Source organism: Acipenser ruthenus, chromosome 13 (assembly GCF_902713425.1).
Source record: "Acipenser ruthenus chromosome 13, fAciRut3.2 maternal haplotype, whole genome shotgun sequence".
NCBI classification, from domain to species: domain Eukaryota; kingdom Metazoa; phylum Chordata; class Actinopteri; order Acipenseriformes; family Acipenseridae; genus Acipenser; species Acipenser ruthenus.
Window position 1 is genome coordinate 38,910,188 of NC_081201.1, and position 15,809 is coordinate 38,925,996.

General features: G+C 37.4%; 1 protein-coding gene across 2 annotated transcripts; it reads left to right on the plus strand.

The window, feature by feature from the left end:
• Positions 1-599: 599 nt before the first annotated feature.
• LOC117417933 (caspase-7-like) lies at positions 600-15,519 on the plus strand. 2 transcript variants are annotated; one of them, XM_034926120.2, is made up of 7 exons: positions 600-725; positions 2,592-2,698; positions 9,927-10,078; positions 10,570-10,698; positions 11,266-11,441; positions 12,726-12,864; positions 13,187-15,519. In XM_034926120.2, the coding sequence occupies exons 2-7, from the start codon at positions 2,592-2,594 to the stop codon at positions 13,411-13,413; spliced, it is 930 nt and encodes a 309-aa protein (XP_034782011.1). In that variant the 5' UTR covers positions 600-725; the 3' UTR covers positions 13,414-15,519. The 2 variants fall into 2 exon arrangements, with proteins under 2 accessions (XP_034782011.1, XP_058841342.1); XM_058985359.1 differs by lacking the exons at positions 600-725; positions 2,592-2,698 and adding an exon at positions 8,137-8,277.
• The last annotated feature ends 290 nt before the right edge of the window (positions 15,520-15,809 follow it).

Sequence of the window (15,809 nt, forward strand, 5' to 3'; positions counted from 1 at the left end):
CAACACAGTAATAATCGGAAAACAGTCATTTTGCTATTTTTGCAGTTTAAAACTTATATGGTCGAAACGCGTGTGAGGACCAAATATACTTTTTATTTAACATTTTAAATAAATAAAGTTTATTAATAGGCCGACCTATGATATTAAAACACAGTTGATTATTGTATGGCCAGCTAATTTTGGATTTTAAAATTCCTTGACAAATAGAATATCGACTATTTAACTTCGCAATGATTAAAAAAAAAAAAAAAAAAAGTTTAAAACTTGCTTTTACAATCCAGCCAGCGTTTACTGCAACAATATGTTTTCTAAGAATCTGAAAATGTACAAATTATTTGTTTGGTGTTCCCGACGGCTTTGATTGTAGCGGTATTATTCTATGACAAGATCAACTAACATTCTGTGAAGCGTTCAGTTTAATGTATTATTGTTTCAATTTGTAATACTTTTACTTTCAAAATAACTCAAACCATAAATAAAATAAAAACGAGGTGTGTTAGTAAGTGGGAAGAAATTAGAGCTATCTAATACAATAGTGTGCCTGTCGCTTTAAACTCTGAGGCGCTACAGTAAGGAAGTTGAATGAATTTGATGTCTTCGCGACTTTATTCGTTTAATTGGGACGGGACCTTGGTTGAAATCGAAAGAGCATTTAAAATAAAAGTTTGTTTAGAGATACCGGTACTTGAGTTGAACTAAAACCAAAAGACAAACCAAGAGTGAAAGTAAGTGACTTTAAATACCTAATGTTATTGTTTTATTCGTTTTTTTGTTTTTTCACTTGTAAAACTAAACCGTATCTGGCTGTAGAATATTTGTGAATGCGACTATGTTAACTCAGAATATTTACCAATATAAAAGGCATTTTATATTGCTGAATACCTACGATATATTCCACATTTATGAATTAGAGAAACATACTGTAGAATACTGCATTAAATCTAGTAAACCATAGCACTACTTACAGTAAAACCAACAAACAAAAAAAACTGCAGTACACTACAGTATATGGCATTTTACAGCAAATTACCTCCGTAAATTGCGGTGTTTACTTTAAAACACTTATTTATATAAGGGAAACGACTCACATCAATCACGGTGACCTCATTTTAAAACTTTTTGAAAGGAATCCCTAATCTTAATTAATTGTTACAAGATATCACATTATTTTTTACATACAATTACCCATTTATACAGTTGGGTTTTTACTGGAGCAATCTAGGTAAAGTACCTTGCTCAAGGGTACAGCAGCAGTGTCCCCCACCTGGGATTGAACCCACGACCCTCTGGTCAAGAGTCCAGAGCGCTAACCACTACTCCACACTGCTGCCCATCTTGCATTTTAATCTTGCATTTTAAACCTTCTGAGTCAAAATGATCCAGCTTGAACATATGAAACTACATATTTATAAATGTACAAGGAGGAGACGAAATTAGAATAAAGGAATGGACGTAGTAAAATAAAAAAAAATCTTAAACCATGACTTGTGGTCATGCTTTATAATGAGTCACCACCACCTATTTGAAGGTACTAATAGGGCTGTAAACACGCTACTGCAGTTATCAGGAACTTTAGGAGATATCTCCTTAGAGTCCTTAGTTTTGATACAACAGTTTTAGCAGCATCTAAGATTAGAACCCCTGTGTTTTACAGCACATTTCTCAATGCATTATTAGATCAGAACCCTTTACAGCACATTTCTCAATGCATTATTAGATCAGAACCCTTTACAGCACATTTCTCAATGCATTATTAGATCAGAACCCTTTACAGCACATTCCTCAATGCATTATTAGATCAGAACCCTTTACAGCACATTCCTCAATGCATTATTAGATCAGAACCCTTTACAGCACATTTCTCAATGCATTATTAGATCAGAACCCTTTACAGCACATTTCTCAATGCATTATTAGATCAGAACCCTTTACAGCACATTCCTCAATGCATTATTAGATCAGAACCCTTTACAGCACATTCCTCAATGCATTATTAGATCAGAACCCTTTACAGCACATTTCTCAATGCATTATTAGATCAGAACCCTTTACAGCACATTTCTCAATGCATCATTACATTAGAACCCTTTACAGCACATTCCTCAATGCATTATTAGATCAGAACCCTTTATAGCACATTTCTCAATGCATTATTAGATCAGAACCCTTTACAGCACATTCATCAATGCATTATTAGATCAGAACCCTTTACAGCACATTCCTCAATGCATTATTAGATCAGAACCCTTTATAGCACATTTCTCAATGCATTATTAGATCAGAACCCTTTACAGCACATTCCTCAATGCATTATTAGATCAGAACCCTTTACAGCACATTCATCAATGCATTATTAGATCAGAACCCTTTACAGCACATTCCTCAATGCATTATTAGATCAGAACCCTTTATAGCACATTTCTCAATGCATTATTAGATCAGAACCCTTTACAGCACATTCATCAATGCATTATTAGATCAGAACCCTTTACAGCACATTCCTCAATGCATTATTAGATCAGAACCCTTTACAGCACATTTCTCAATGCATTATTAGATTAGAACCCTTTACAGCACATTTCTCAATGCAGATGGCGGATGAGGCTTCTGCTCCCGATAGAGAGGAGGAGGTCGAAGCAATGGGAGATACAACGGATGCGAAGCCGGACAGAAAAGGAAGGTTCTCTCTGTTTGGAAAGTAAGTGAGCTTTGACACTCCTTGAGTTTCACTTCACTGAAGTACTGTCAACAGTCGACAAGGCAAGGTGTATGGACAGACATGGGGTGATACTGATGGCATACATAGCCCTGTTTTAAAAGTAGAATTAGCAGCCAGTGAACAGCACTGCAATTCAAATAGCATTTGACATGGGCAGCGGAAGTTTTCATAGATAGAGAGATAGATAGATTGTTTTGCTTTAGTAGTCTCGTCCATCAACAAATTCAGTAGCCTATGTTTGTTAATACAGTACCCAAGAGAAGGACGGGAGTACAGTGTTAGACAAATCCTAAGCAGAAATCATATTGTTATGGAAAAACTGAGTACAGGTAATTCAATTCCTTAAAGCTGTCTGGCACACCCTGCTGGAATAGAAAAGCATTGCTTTTACACTTCAAGCTGCACCGCATGGTAACTGCGTTATACTCTGCTGTGGCACAGGGGAGGTTTTCCACGGAACCCTCTCTCGCCCACTTTTATGTGACGTTTCATCTCCAACACGGAACGCAGATGAAGGAAGAGAAAAGTAGAACTAGAAACACATGTTTACTGGCGCCAAATTCCAGGGAAACTGGTTGGATCGGCTATGGTTTACAAAGTACGTGAACAGACTTGCTTCAACAGAAAGGCCTAGGTTGAAAGAGGTGTGGGAGAACTTGTCTAGCTTGTACTGCATTGACCGTTTAGGCAGAAAAAAAACAACATGTGAATAAACACTCTTTGTTTATTCAAACCCAATAACTTGGGCTTGTTTTATTAGCGAGGGGGTGGAGTGTCCACGTGCGTGATTAAAAAAATAATTTCAACATTGAAGACACTGATAAAGATTGAATTAATTTAGTTTATTTGAGTGTTGAGGGTGTAATAGATGACTAAAATAGACTCCAATCCTATTGTATTTGTGTCGCCTGGTAAAAGATGTGATGAAAATAAACTGTCCAACCTATTATTCTTGAGTTAATAGAGCAGAAGTAAAACAAAAACTTTTTTTTAGAAGGCTTCAGGGCGTAAACCTTTTCAAGATGGCATGCTAGTACTGTATTCTAAATAACAACCAGAAAGCCCCTTTCAAAAACACCTGGCTGATGTGAATTTACAGACTCGAGATCTTGTTATTAACACTTTTCCCACTAGATGGTGCTGTAGACCTTATACACATTAGTAGCAGTTACCATACACCTTTGAGTGCACATTTTCGTTAAAACTACATGAATATAATTAGTAATATGCTAGATTTGTCCCTGAAACATGCACGTTGCGTCAACCTCAAAATGTCCATGTCACTAAACGACTCATTTTCATTATTTATCCTGGTTTCAAAAATTGTTCAGAGAAAAGCAATTTAGTATTGTCTGACACCACACGCGTGCAGTTTTAATGACATGAAATATCTGTTTCCTATTTAAATACAATATTTTGTATTAATGCTTAGATCTATCTACAAGTGTACATCAAACCAGTTCCCTGTACATTATTATTATTTATTTATTAGCCAACACTCTTATCCAGAGCAATTTACAATTGTTACAAGATATCACATTATTTTTTACATACAATTACATTATCTTTTACATACAATTACCCATTTATACAGTTGGGTTTTTACTGGAGCAATCTAGGTAAAGTACCTTGCTCAAGGGTACAACAGCAGTGTCCCCCAGCTGGGATTGAACCCACGACCCTCCAGACAAGAGTCCAGAGCCCTAACCACTACTCCACACTGCTGCCCGGTGACTACATCCAGTGGAGTTTCAAACTAGTTCTATTTGGGGTATCCAGAAATGTAGCGTCTGTCTTCTGAGGTTAAACAAAGTTTTATACTCAGAAGACAGACATCCACAATGAATATGGACTGGCATTTGTAATTGAATACTATAGTTTTCTCTCACACACAGACCAAAGGGCAGCATGTGGGTTTGAACAGGTTATGTTATGCCACACAGGTTCTTGGTTTAAGTAGTTGATTTTATTTTTGGCGATTAGACATTGATATTGCCTAGGCCCTACACTGTTACTGACCTTTTAGAGCAAATATCACGCTGTGTAGCTGTACACACGCATATACCTAAAAACAGCAAATATCACGCTGTGTAGCTGTACACACGCATATACCTAAAAACAGCAAATACCACGCTGTGTAGCTGTAGACAAGTATATACCTAAAAACAGCAAATACCACGCTGTTTGGCTGTAGACAAGTATATACCTAAAAACAGCAAATACCACGCTGTGTAGCTGTAGACAAGTATATACCTAAAAACAGCAAATATCACACTGTGTAGCTGTACACACGCATATACCTAAAAACAACTGCTTTGGAGCTTATCATTTCTAGGTAAGTACAGCTTCTATCTATACTGCATATCAAAGTAACACTTGTGTTACAACTGAAAGATCAGGTAATGCTAATAAATACACTTTCAGACTGTAACAGTAATGTATCATCTAAATACATTGAATTTCTTCATAAAAAAAAAAAATTTAAAAAAATCTTTTGCCTTGATTTTTTGAATGAAATACAACCAATATTCTTTTGAAGACTTTGTGTGAATAATCCGCAGTACATTGCTACCACACACCTTGTCCAGGCGGTTGTGCAAGCACTACAAGTATAAGAGTTTTTGCTCGTTTTGTGTCAGGAAGTTTTCTAGTATTTGTGAAGCCACAAAGACTTCAGTGGAATAGTCTGTGACTCCCTGTATTGCTCTAACCTGTGTTCTCACTGCACTTATATGTTCTGTAAAATAGCAGCAGTGCTTCCCCTCTTGGAATTGCACTATCCCAGGCGGCTGGGATATAGTGGCGGTTGCATTTCTGTCTCTTCTTCATCAAGGTTTTTTTTTTTTTTTTTAATCTTTCTTGGTCACTCAAACTTGGTATAGAATGTTTGGCGTCTCCGTGTTCTTGTCACACTTACATTTGTACACTCACTGTGGTGTAAGTCAGGTCAAGCATATTTTCATGATTACTGAAAGCTCTGGTTTTGTTTTGTTTTTATCAGAGGTGGAGAGGGGTGTGTGTTAATGACGTACGTTCTTGTTTATAGACATGTTTCTGTCTTAGAGTAAATGCCACCAAATCGTATGATATCTATCTGTGTGTGATGCACTGTTGGAATTAGAGGACCTGAGATTCTAGTTGGTCAGTGATGGGAATACATTTAAAGGGCTCAGGGTAAGATAGCCCTAACCCTGTACCTTGCTGATCAACATTTGAAACTGTCTTATCTATCGATAGAGGAAATGGTTACAAAATGTTAGGATCTCTATAGGAACAGGAACATTTTAGCCGCAAAGTGCTCTACAGCTGGCACAGCTGACAATTCCAGTAAAGCTGCAGTACACCACAAAAGGGAGTAGTCTGTGGCAGATGAATGGAGTTCTAGATTATATGTGCTGTCGTTCCTACCTTAGATAAATATAGTATCTGATATGTACCTAAATTACCAAACATTATACAAACTGTGCTAAGTGTTTACAAAAGAAGTAACAATTTTGTTGTGGGGTTGTGGGTGCTTATACAATACTGCACAAAGGCATAAAGTACTGCAGTACTGGGTAAAATAAACAGAGTTTTTAAAATTATGGGGTGTGCAGCGCTGCAAGCAGACATTGCAATCTACACAACAGATACTGATCTGTAAAGGGGAAACAACATCTTTACTTTAAGGGGTGTAGCTGATGCACTGGGTTAATGCTTTACAATTTCCCTTGCCAAGGTGACAAACAACAGTAATGTAAAGCCAAGATTTACTGATGCTACACTGTGTATTTCTGTCTGTATTACAGTATATAAAAATACTACAGCACCTTTCATAACAAAGTGATGTACAGTAAATAAAAAAATCTGTGCATTTACTCACACCAAATGTTGACGTGATTGACAGTGGCATTTAAATATATATATATATATAGTGAACGATTTCACCTCTCACAGGTTCGTTGCCCCTTTAATAACTGACCCAGCACAGCAGAAATGGATTTTTACAGCGCGGTTGCGCTACTTTTAATCAAACACAAAACAAAACAAAATTACAAACAAACACCTAACTCCGTTCTGGAGTACTAACTAAACAGGTACTTTCCCTGACTAACCTGCAGGACGGCTAAGCCGTTTACCTGGCACCGACACAAACATAAACTCACAGGTTTACACAGCACTTACTCTTTCTCTGACTGCTCGGAGACAGAGCACCTCTTCTGCCTCCTTCTACTCAGCAGCCATGAGCAGACTGACTGCTCCTCTTAAAAAGCCTGCACCTGGCTCTAATTTACAATAATAGCCAGGTGCAGGGGATCAATTAATAATAAAACAATTAACAAAAACTAATTGACTAGAAAGCAAAACAATCAAATACAAAAAGGTGCCATTTTTTTTCCTTCTGGGAGGTTTTAACCCCCTCCCTGCTGTCTCACACAACACACTGCCTCATAATATATATATATATATATATATATATATATATATATATATATATATATATAGTGGTGTTTTAAGTTTGCTGTCTCCTTGTCGAGGTAGAATTAGGCTTATCAAAAGCTGACAATAGCTCTAATATGGAAGACACGTTAAATAGTTACTAGTATAATATGGAATAATCAAGTCACAAGGTTATCGAGGGAATATTTACACATAATCAGCATTAGTTTAATCATTTTTAGCTACCAGGTTATCATTTCTGGATAGTAATGTTTGAGGTTCCTCTTTGTCTGGGAGGGGGGTCAGTGTAACAGGCTCAGTGGCGGCTGGTTCAGCCCAGGTACAGTGGTCTGCTCAGGTCGAAGAATGGGGTGACGTGGTGGGACAGGCACTGTTTGAACTGAACATGGCACTTGCATTGCGTCTAATAAGTTTTATCAGGGGCTTCAGTATGACTGCATGGCTATGATTACCTATTAGCAGTTTGCCTGCATGGCTGAGGGTACTTGATTTGGGTTGTGTAATAAATGTATGGCTATCAGTGCTCCGATGGGATGAAACAACCTCGAGATTTGTACAATATAATAGGCTTGTGCCTTCAACATACAAGTCTTATTTGGTTAAGCTACCATTTGGCAGCATGCATGGAGACAGATCTACGCTTTGTGAGGTACAGTAGACTCACCACTTTGGTGTACCCCTGTAGATCATTACAGAAGAGGGAACCTCTCATTCCAGCCTGCTCAGTTACTCAAGTTATACATGTATATATTTTGCATATATATATATATATATATATATATATATATATATATATATATATATATATATATATAGGATTCCTATACCACCCGATTCTGTGCTCGTCAGCAGAGGGGGCAGAGGCCTGGATGACCTCAGCAGGATGGTAGGTCACAGGTACTTTGTGTTTGAAAAGCCCTATAGAAAAGTCCAGCATGATTCACTTGCTGACTCAGGAGTTTGCATGGCCTGAGTGTACACCAGCATGCTTTACTCTTTATAGAGTAGCATTGAGCATGTTAGGCTCCTAGCACAATTATAAAGGGTAAAGTTCTTTCAAAAATAGAAAAAACAACTTTTCAGATGCAGAGTGGAGTACCACTGAATGAAGAGCCCAGGTATGTGTGCTACTGCTTATTGAATGAGGAGCCCAGGTGTGTGTGCTAGTGCTTATTTTATACCACTGAATGAGGAGCCCAGGTGTGTGTGCTAGTGCTTATTGAATGAGTTGCCCAGGTGTGTGTGCTAGTGCTTATTTTATACCACTGAATGAGGAGCCCAGGTGTGTGTGCTAGTGCTTATTGAATGAGTTGCCCAGGTGTGTTTGTTTCTTTTAAACATTTTCATTGAGCATGATGTTTCTGTAGTTTGATGATGTCACGTGACTAATGTTACCTGGCACCAATGCTATATCTCTTTAAATCCTACAATAATGTATACTAGTCTGTCCTGATTTGGATTGTGTATTTAACAGCTGCTAGTTTCTTGTAAATTTGGTAGGAAAGTTCTTCTATGTGCCAGTAAATCTGCCACTTCTTCACACATAAGCAAAGCTATTCTTCATTTTCACAGTGTTGTGATGCTCCTCTGGCAAAGTGTTAAGGGTAACTTTCTCTGTAACCTAATACGGCTGCCATGTTGTGGTCATGTGACTATAGGCTAAAGACCAAACGCATTGAAATGTTTTCTTCACATTCAGTACACACTGTATTCTATCTTTAAGTCATACTCTCAAAACCAAATGTCCCAGAGAACATTTGAGCTTTTGACTTGATATTTGGAAGGTTATATAAACACTACAATCTAAACGTGTCATTGACCTTGCCCAGTCTGACATATTAAAGTCATGCGACATTTTAGGAATCTTCCTGACGGAGACCGCACACGTTGAGGTGTTGCCTATGTGGGGCACAGCTGTATTCTTTAGTTCTCTCAGTCAAGTTTGGTTTTTAAGCTTTCACCAACAGGACTGAGTGACATGAAATGCATCAATGTGTAATCCTCTGAGAGATGCAGAACTATTCACTTTTCCATGTTTAATTACAAGATTAATGAAAGTGCTTACAGTAAGGAATAGGGCCAACAACTACTGCTAGCTATGATTATGTTTGAAGGAAATGGCTTCTCCATTTTCTTATATAATATGTATCTGATGATAGTAACTGATGATCAGATAACCAATTTATATCTTAAACACTATTTTCATTCAGTGGCATATAATATAGAGTGATGTATTGTAGTTAGTACAGTAATCCTATCTGCATTTCCGCAATACAATAGTAGAGGTCAAAAAGAGGCAACACATTGTACAGGTAGGTAAGCCAGGTGTGCATAGTTCACTTTGAGCTTCAACAACAAGTTTGTTACAAGGGCTTCTAGTTGGTAATCAATGTTAATTGAGAACACCATAGTTTCTTTCTGTTCCAATTTGTGAAATATACTCTAGCCTCAAACTTAACCTGCCCCCTTGCTAAACCTGCATCCCATTTTGAAGGACTGTACCCTGCAGTGAGCTGTAAGAATTGCACATTGGATGTCAACAATTGTCATTGTGAGCTTCTTCCTGTAGATATGTGAAGGTTTTTGAGAAGGCCGGTTACAAGATAGATAAAAACAGTACTCCGTGATTGCTCAGCTGGAGAGGTGGACTAGCTGTTCTTTCCTGTCACATTCGCTTTTTCTGTTTTGCTTGTGAATTATGCGCTGATACTGTTTTTACATGATCTTTCTGCTGAAGTCCCCATGTGTGTTTTGTGGTCTTCAACAGTAAGAAGAAAAAGGATGGCCAGGGTCTGGAGCAGGACCCCTCTTCTGAAAGTCATAACAGAGTTGTTTCACCGGCCTTCCAGTATAAGATGAACTACAAGAGGCTTGGGAAGTGCATCATTATCAACAACAAAAACTTTCATGTGCAAACAGGTATGACCACTTTCAGCTGCACGGTATCTATCGTTAGATGACAAGCGGAATCTCCCTGCATTCCAGTATGTTAAGCACAGTATGCCCAAATCCCTTGTACACCTGCTGCACCCTATACTCGTCACTTACAGTAATGCATGGCCAAGGAAAACTGGTACTGGCTGCTCTGCAGGCACACTGATTCTGGTTCACTGAGGTTCTTGGGTACTGTATCTATTTCCTTGAAGATCCCTTTATTTATAAATTATTTATTTATTTAACTGTTTATATTGCTTATCGTATCAAGATGAATCATTAAATCCAAAATCATACAGCAGTTATAACTAACAGGTATAAAAACCAGAACATCCTTTCTATGTTCTTTAAAAAATAAATAAAATAAAAAATGTGAAAAGAAGCAACGTGTGACGACTTTCTCACACCTGTGTAAATGCAGCCCCACAGTATAAGCTCTGCAGAGTTTCTATAGCATTTTTTTTTTTTTTCTCTAGGCATGACAGTACGGAACGGCACAGACAGGGATGCTGGAGAACTGTTTAAGTGTTTTAAAACTTTGGGCTTTGAAGTTTGTATTTACAACGACCAGACGTGTCAAAACATGGGGACACTGCTTAGAGACGGTAAGCACACTCTTACTACTTGGTTACTTGGTTAAATGTAGAAGAGGGTTATTATGTAGAAAACATGGGCTGATGTTTAAAGCCCTCAGTGGCTAATGATTGGGTTGGGATGCAACCTTTGAGGTGCAATGCGATCCAATGAAATACTGCTGCAGAGAATACTGGGAGTCAGGGAGTGGAGAACGAGTAAGTGTATAGGACAGTGTGGACACCTGGTTTGCAAAGCTGTTGTATAAGGTATGCATGTAACTGCATAAATTAGATTCGGGCGAAAAATAGAACAAGTGTTAAATATAGAGATTAAACAGACGCTACGTCCATCAAATATCGGCACCTTGAGTTTGTTTTTAACTGCTCAGAACAGCACCCTTTCTTTAAAGTGCTTCCTGACACCAGTAAAGGATCATTCATTCTAGAATTAATGCTTAGTTTAAGAAAAAAGGACTGTATTCAGTTAAATTAAAAAGTGACAGATCTAAATACCTGGCAACTTACATAGAGCAAGCTATTTTATCAAGTGAGTAAGGAAGTACAGTGGTTTGAAATGGTTTATTTCTAAATCTCTAGCCTCGGAGGAAGACCACAGTGACAGTTCATGCTTTGCCTGCATCCTTTTAAGCCACGGCGAGGAAGGCATGATCTATGGCACGGACGGAGCAATGCCAATCAAGACTATGACCTCCCTGTTCAGAGGAGACATGTGCAAGAGTCTTGTGGGCAAACCCAAACTCTTCTTCATTCAGGTACGTCATGAGAGTCTTTACCAGAATTGGATCGACTGGTTTTTAGAAATTACGCCTAACACCCCTCTAGAGTCATTTAATACATAGATGCCATAGTGAAAAACAGTCATAAAAATGCATTACATTTCCTGCAAAAATTGAGCCCAAATAGTTTTTTAAAATGAGCAAGTCTCAATCCAAATGACATCTGACTAGTCCAATAACAGTATATGCTTTATCTTGTGGGATCTACAGTATGTACTTTGTGCACCACATATTTCACATGCACGATAGCTATTTTAAGCCTTTGCTAGTAGCTTCTGAGCTCTTGCTTCATGTTACTATTGCCAAGTATTAAAAGAACAGTACAGACATTGTCTTTTTTGTTGTTTACCACCTGGAAACAGAAGAATGAAGAAGTTTGTGCAGTGTTTTGTTTCATTACAATTCCATGGGTGTAGGGGAATTTCATAACTTTTTAGAAACTTGTAGAGTTGTTTTTTTTTTTTTTTTTTTTTTTTTTTTTTAATTGTTCTGGTTTGTAATTTCCCTGTACAGGATACTGATTTATTATATTATATTTTATTAATTCTGAGACAATTGCAGGTACTCACATCATATGTGTATATGTATATATATATATATATATATATATGTATATTAATACAAGCTGTTGACTCCAAATCATCAATAGCACAACTAGAAATCCAATTTGCGTGCTTACAGTGAAAAACAATGCCAATTATTATTATTATACAACCAATACAACAATTATTATTATTATTATTATTATTATTATTATTATTATTATTATTATTATTATTATTAGTCGACGAAACACCAAGGATGGAAGGTGCCCACTTGAAGACCCCAGAGATGTATCCTACTTAGCTCAGTCCAGACGGTTGTCATGCTGATGCGCTGGGGAGGCCGCACTGTGGTTGATCCCCGGAGCCAGCATCGCAGCCGTTGTGTGTGCTGATGCGCTAGGGAGGCAATAAGCTGATCCCTGGAGCCAGCATTACACTTCAGCCGTCAATACCAGACAGAAGGATATCTACATCATCATATGGAAGGAAGCGCAAATGGATGGAGACACATATGGATCACATTAGTTTACTGTGAAGCTACGTCTTAGTTGGTGCTTATCTTGGCGAGAGCCGAGTTCAAATCAGCATGACGTTTTAACATCTACTCTCGTGTAATGGAAATCATTATTATTATTATTATTATTATTATTATTATTATTATTATTATTATTATTATTATTATATACACAGATGAATGTATGTGTTTTGCGTTCAGGCATGCAGGGGCTCTGAATTTGATAATGGGATGCAGACTGATTCCGGACCTTCAAATGAATCCTTGGAAACAGATGCCAACCCTCGTCACAAAATTCCAGTTGAAGCCGACTTTCTTTTTGCATATTCCACAGTGCCAGGTAATCCCAGGGTTAACTTCAGACAGTATCAGTAATATAATACCAGGAACCGAGACAAAATATCCATGCATTCAGAGGTAAACATTTACTTTCTTCATGCTTCTCCGTTATTGCAGACTGAAAGCTACATTTATGGTTTTTTGTGTGTTTTTATTTTTATGTCTCAATGTTACTGGGAAACTTAAATATATAGGAGGCCTTTCTTACTGATTTTAAAAAGTCTTGTTGTGTTTGGAAATACCTGTGTAGGATGGAATTGAGTGTGTAACAGGCATTCGCATTGGTTATGTCCTGTGTTGATAGAACTGTGGGTTCATTTCAGGCTACTACTCCTGGAGGAACCCGGGGCAGGGATCCTGGTTTGTCCAGGCACTGTGCAACGTCTTGAGTGAATACGGGAACCAGCTGGAGATCCTGCAGATTCTAACCAGAGTCAACTACATGGTGGCTACCAGCTTCGAGTCGTGGTCTGAAGACCCTCGCTTCAGTGAGAAGAAGCAGATACCCTGTGTGGTGTCCATGCTGACGAAAGAACTCTACTTTAACTAATGTTGAAGTTGACCACTAGTTGGTCGCACATTCAGGGAGATTATAATACAGCTCAACTTATTCAGTTGCACTTAACGTGCAAAACAATCATACTTGTCTGTAAAGGTTGTCCTTGAAACTTGTCACATTGACCTTTGCAGACGGGTAGCGTTTAATATCCATGTTATTCTACAGGAAACACATAAATGTTTGGTCCTGGGGAAACAACAGTGTTATGCCACTGCTATGGCCATGCTATCGTCTACAGATACATATTACTTACAGGCACCTGCAATCATTTCTGATTTAAATCAAGCCTATATAATCATTTCCCAGTTAAATGGGACTGAGACAGTTTAAGCATCCATTAACAGGAGCCTACATGTTTCTGTAATTGAAACAGTTAACTTCCTGTCGTATTTCAGAAACCGTTCACGATACAATATTGATATATACTTCTTCGTGCATGAATTACCACTTCCCACAATTCCCTGGTGGGCGAGTAAGAGGGGATGAATTAGGGCAGAATAAACGGTGAATTTGGTGGGATGGGAGGGAGGGGAAAGGGGAGCCTAAATGTTCTTAGATCATGAGGAATTAAAAGGAATTACTTTATTATTTCAGCTGCCGAACCTTCCAGCAAGTAAAAATGTAATTCTCACTGCCGTTTCATTCAAAGCTCAAGGGTTTATAAAGTTCTGGTGTGCTGTAATTACTGACCCACACACTACTCAAAGCACACCATAACAATGAGAGATACATTTTATAAAGTTCTGGTGTGCTGTAATTACTGACCCACACACTACTCCTCACAGCACACCATAACAATGAGAGATACATTTTATAAAGTTCTGGTGTGCTGTAATTACTGACCCACACACTACTCAAAGCACACCATAACAATGAGAGATACATTTTATAAAGTTCTGGTGTGCTGTAATTACTGACCCACACACTACTCCTCACAGCACACCATAACAATGAGAGATACATTTTATAAAGTTCTGGTGTGCTGTAATTACTGACCCACACACTACTCCTCACAGCACACCATAACAATGAGAGATACATTTTTTAGCATCAGTGTATTTTATTTCAGGAGTAGCGAGTAGCCATTTGTTTTCAGTACAGTAACTTTCCTTAGTTAATTCCTAGTGCCATGTTTAATTATTTATGCCTCGGTTTCTGTTGACTCGGTTCATGAACACCGATATTTACAATATTGCACAATATTCAGTCTTAACCCATAACATTTTGTTCTGTTTTCAGTCACGATCAGTATATTTACAATCATAATAATAAACTTTGAAGGTTGAACTGTCAATTTTTTAAGTGGTATTTGTTTAAAATTTGTTCCGGTTTAAAAAAAAAACAAAAAACAAATATGTATTCAATAAACCGTCAAAAACAAGCCCACTTGAATTCGAGTTTAGCAGCCTGTAAAACACAAACCTTGTGCAGAGTCCTGGACAAAAGTTTTTTATCACCCTCTAGAATTAACTCATTTTGCTTCATAAAGTCAAATGGACCATGCTGAATAATCTATAATGTTACATTAAAATATTGAATTACATACCGCTTTGTGGTTTTACATAAAAATAACAAAGAGAAACTGTTGAGGGTCAGCACTGGTAGTGACCCAACAGTTCATACTTCAATTCTTCAGCCAACCCAACTCTCATAAATATTGTTCCTTTTATGTATATTTCAAACCAAAACCAATTGAAACAAGGAAATGGAATAATCCCAGGCATTTCACGGAAATGGAAAGGTGGCAAAACTGAATGAGTCCCTTGGGTACTGCCAACGTTGCTTGCGTATTCAAATTGTGTTTAATTTTATTTCAGACAGCTTACAGAGATATTTGTTTTTAATTTTTGAAGACTATTAGGAGGACAGAAGTGTATTAAATAAAATAAGTTCTCCAAGACTATAATAATCAGATATAGAGTTCTTTTAATTGATAAACTATGATTGCAGTAAGTGCTTTACACAATGTTAAGTCCAATATTAACTTGTATGTACAAAGTCTGCAGTGCTAATTTCACTTTGACTTGAGTTACAGACTGTGAAATGTAACTTGTGAATACCCAAATTGTTTTTAAATAAATACAAATGATTACCTCACCCTTTGTCCATAGATTTATTATAATTTACTCCATGCATATCTAATGACAGATAAAGAAGGGTGTTGTCACCAACAATATTTCTTTATAACTGAAATGACCAGACCTTTTCTTGTATTTCACAAATGTTGTTATAATTTATTCACTTGTATAACGGTGTTTCTTCTCAACTTCATATATATTAAACAAACACAAAAACAACAGACACTGAAATAATGTTTCTCAGAGATTTCATGTGACCAGTTGACAGTTGCATTGATCATTACCATTTATAACTGAAGTATTTAACGG

What these genes read in the sequence shown, in the direction of transcription:
- LOC117417933 (XM_034926120.2), top strand. Translation starts at nt 2,592, where the DNA reads ATGGCGGATGAGGCTTCTGCTCCCGATAGAGAGGAGGAGGTCGAAGCA. An exon ending in AAACTTTCATGTGCAAACAG is followed by an intron (nt 10,079 to 10,569) that starts GTATGACCACTT and finishes TTTTTTCTCTAG; the next exon opens with GCATGACAGTACGGAACGGC. An exon ending in TGCATATTCCACAGTGCCAG is followed by an intron (nt 12,865 to 13,186) that starts GTAATCCCAGGG and finishes GGTTCATTTCAG; the next exon opens with GCTACTACTCCTGGAGGAAC.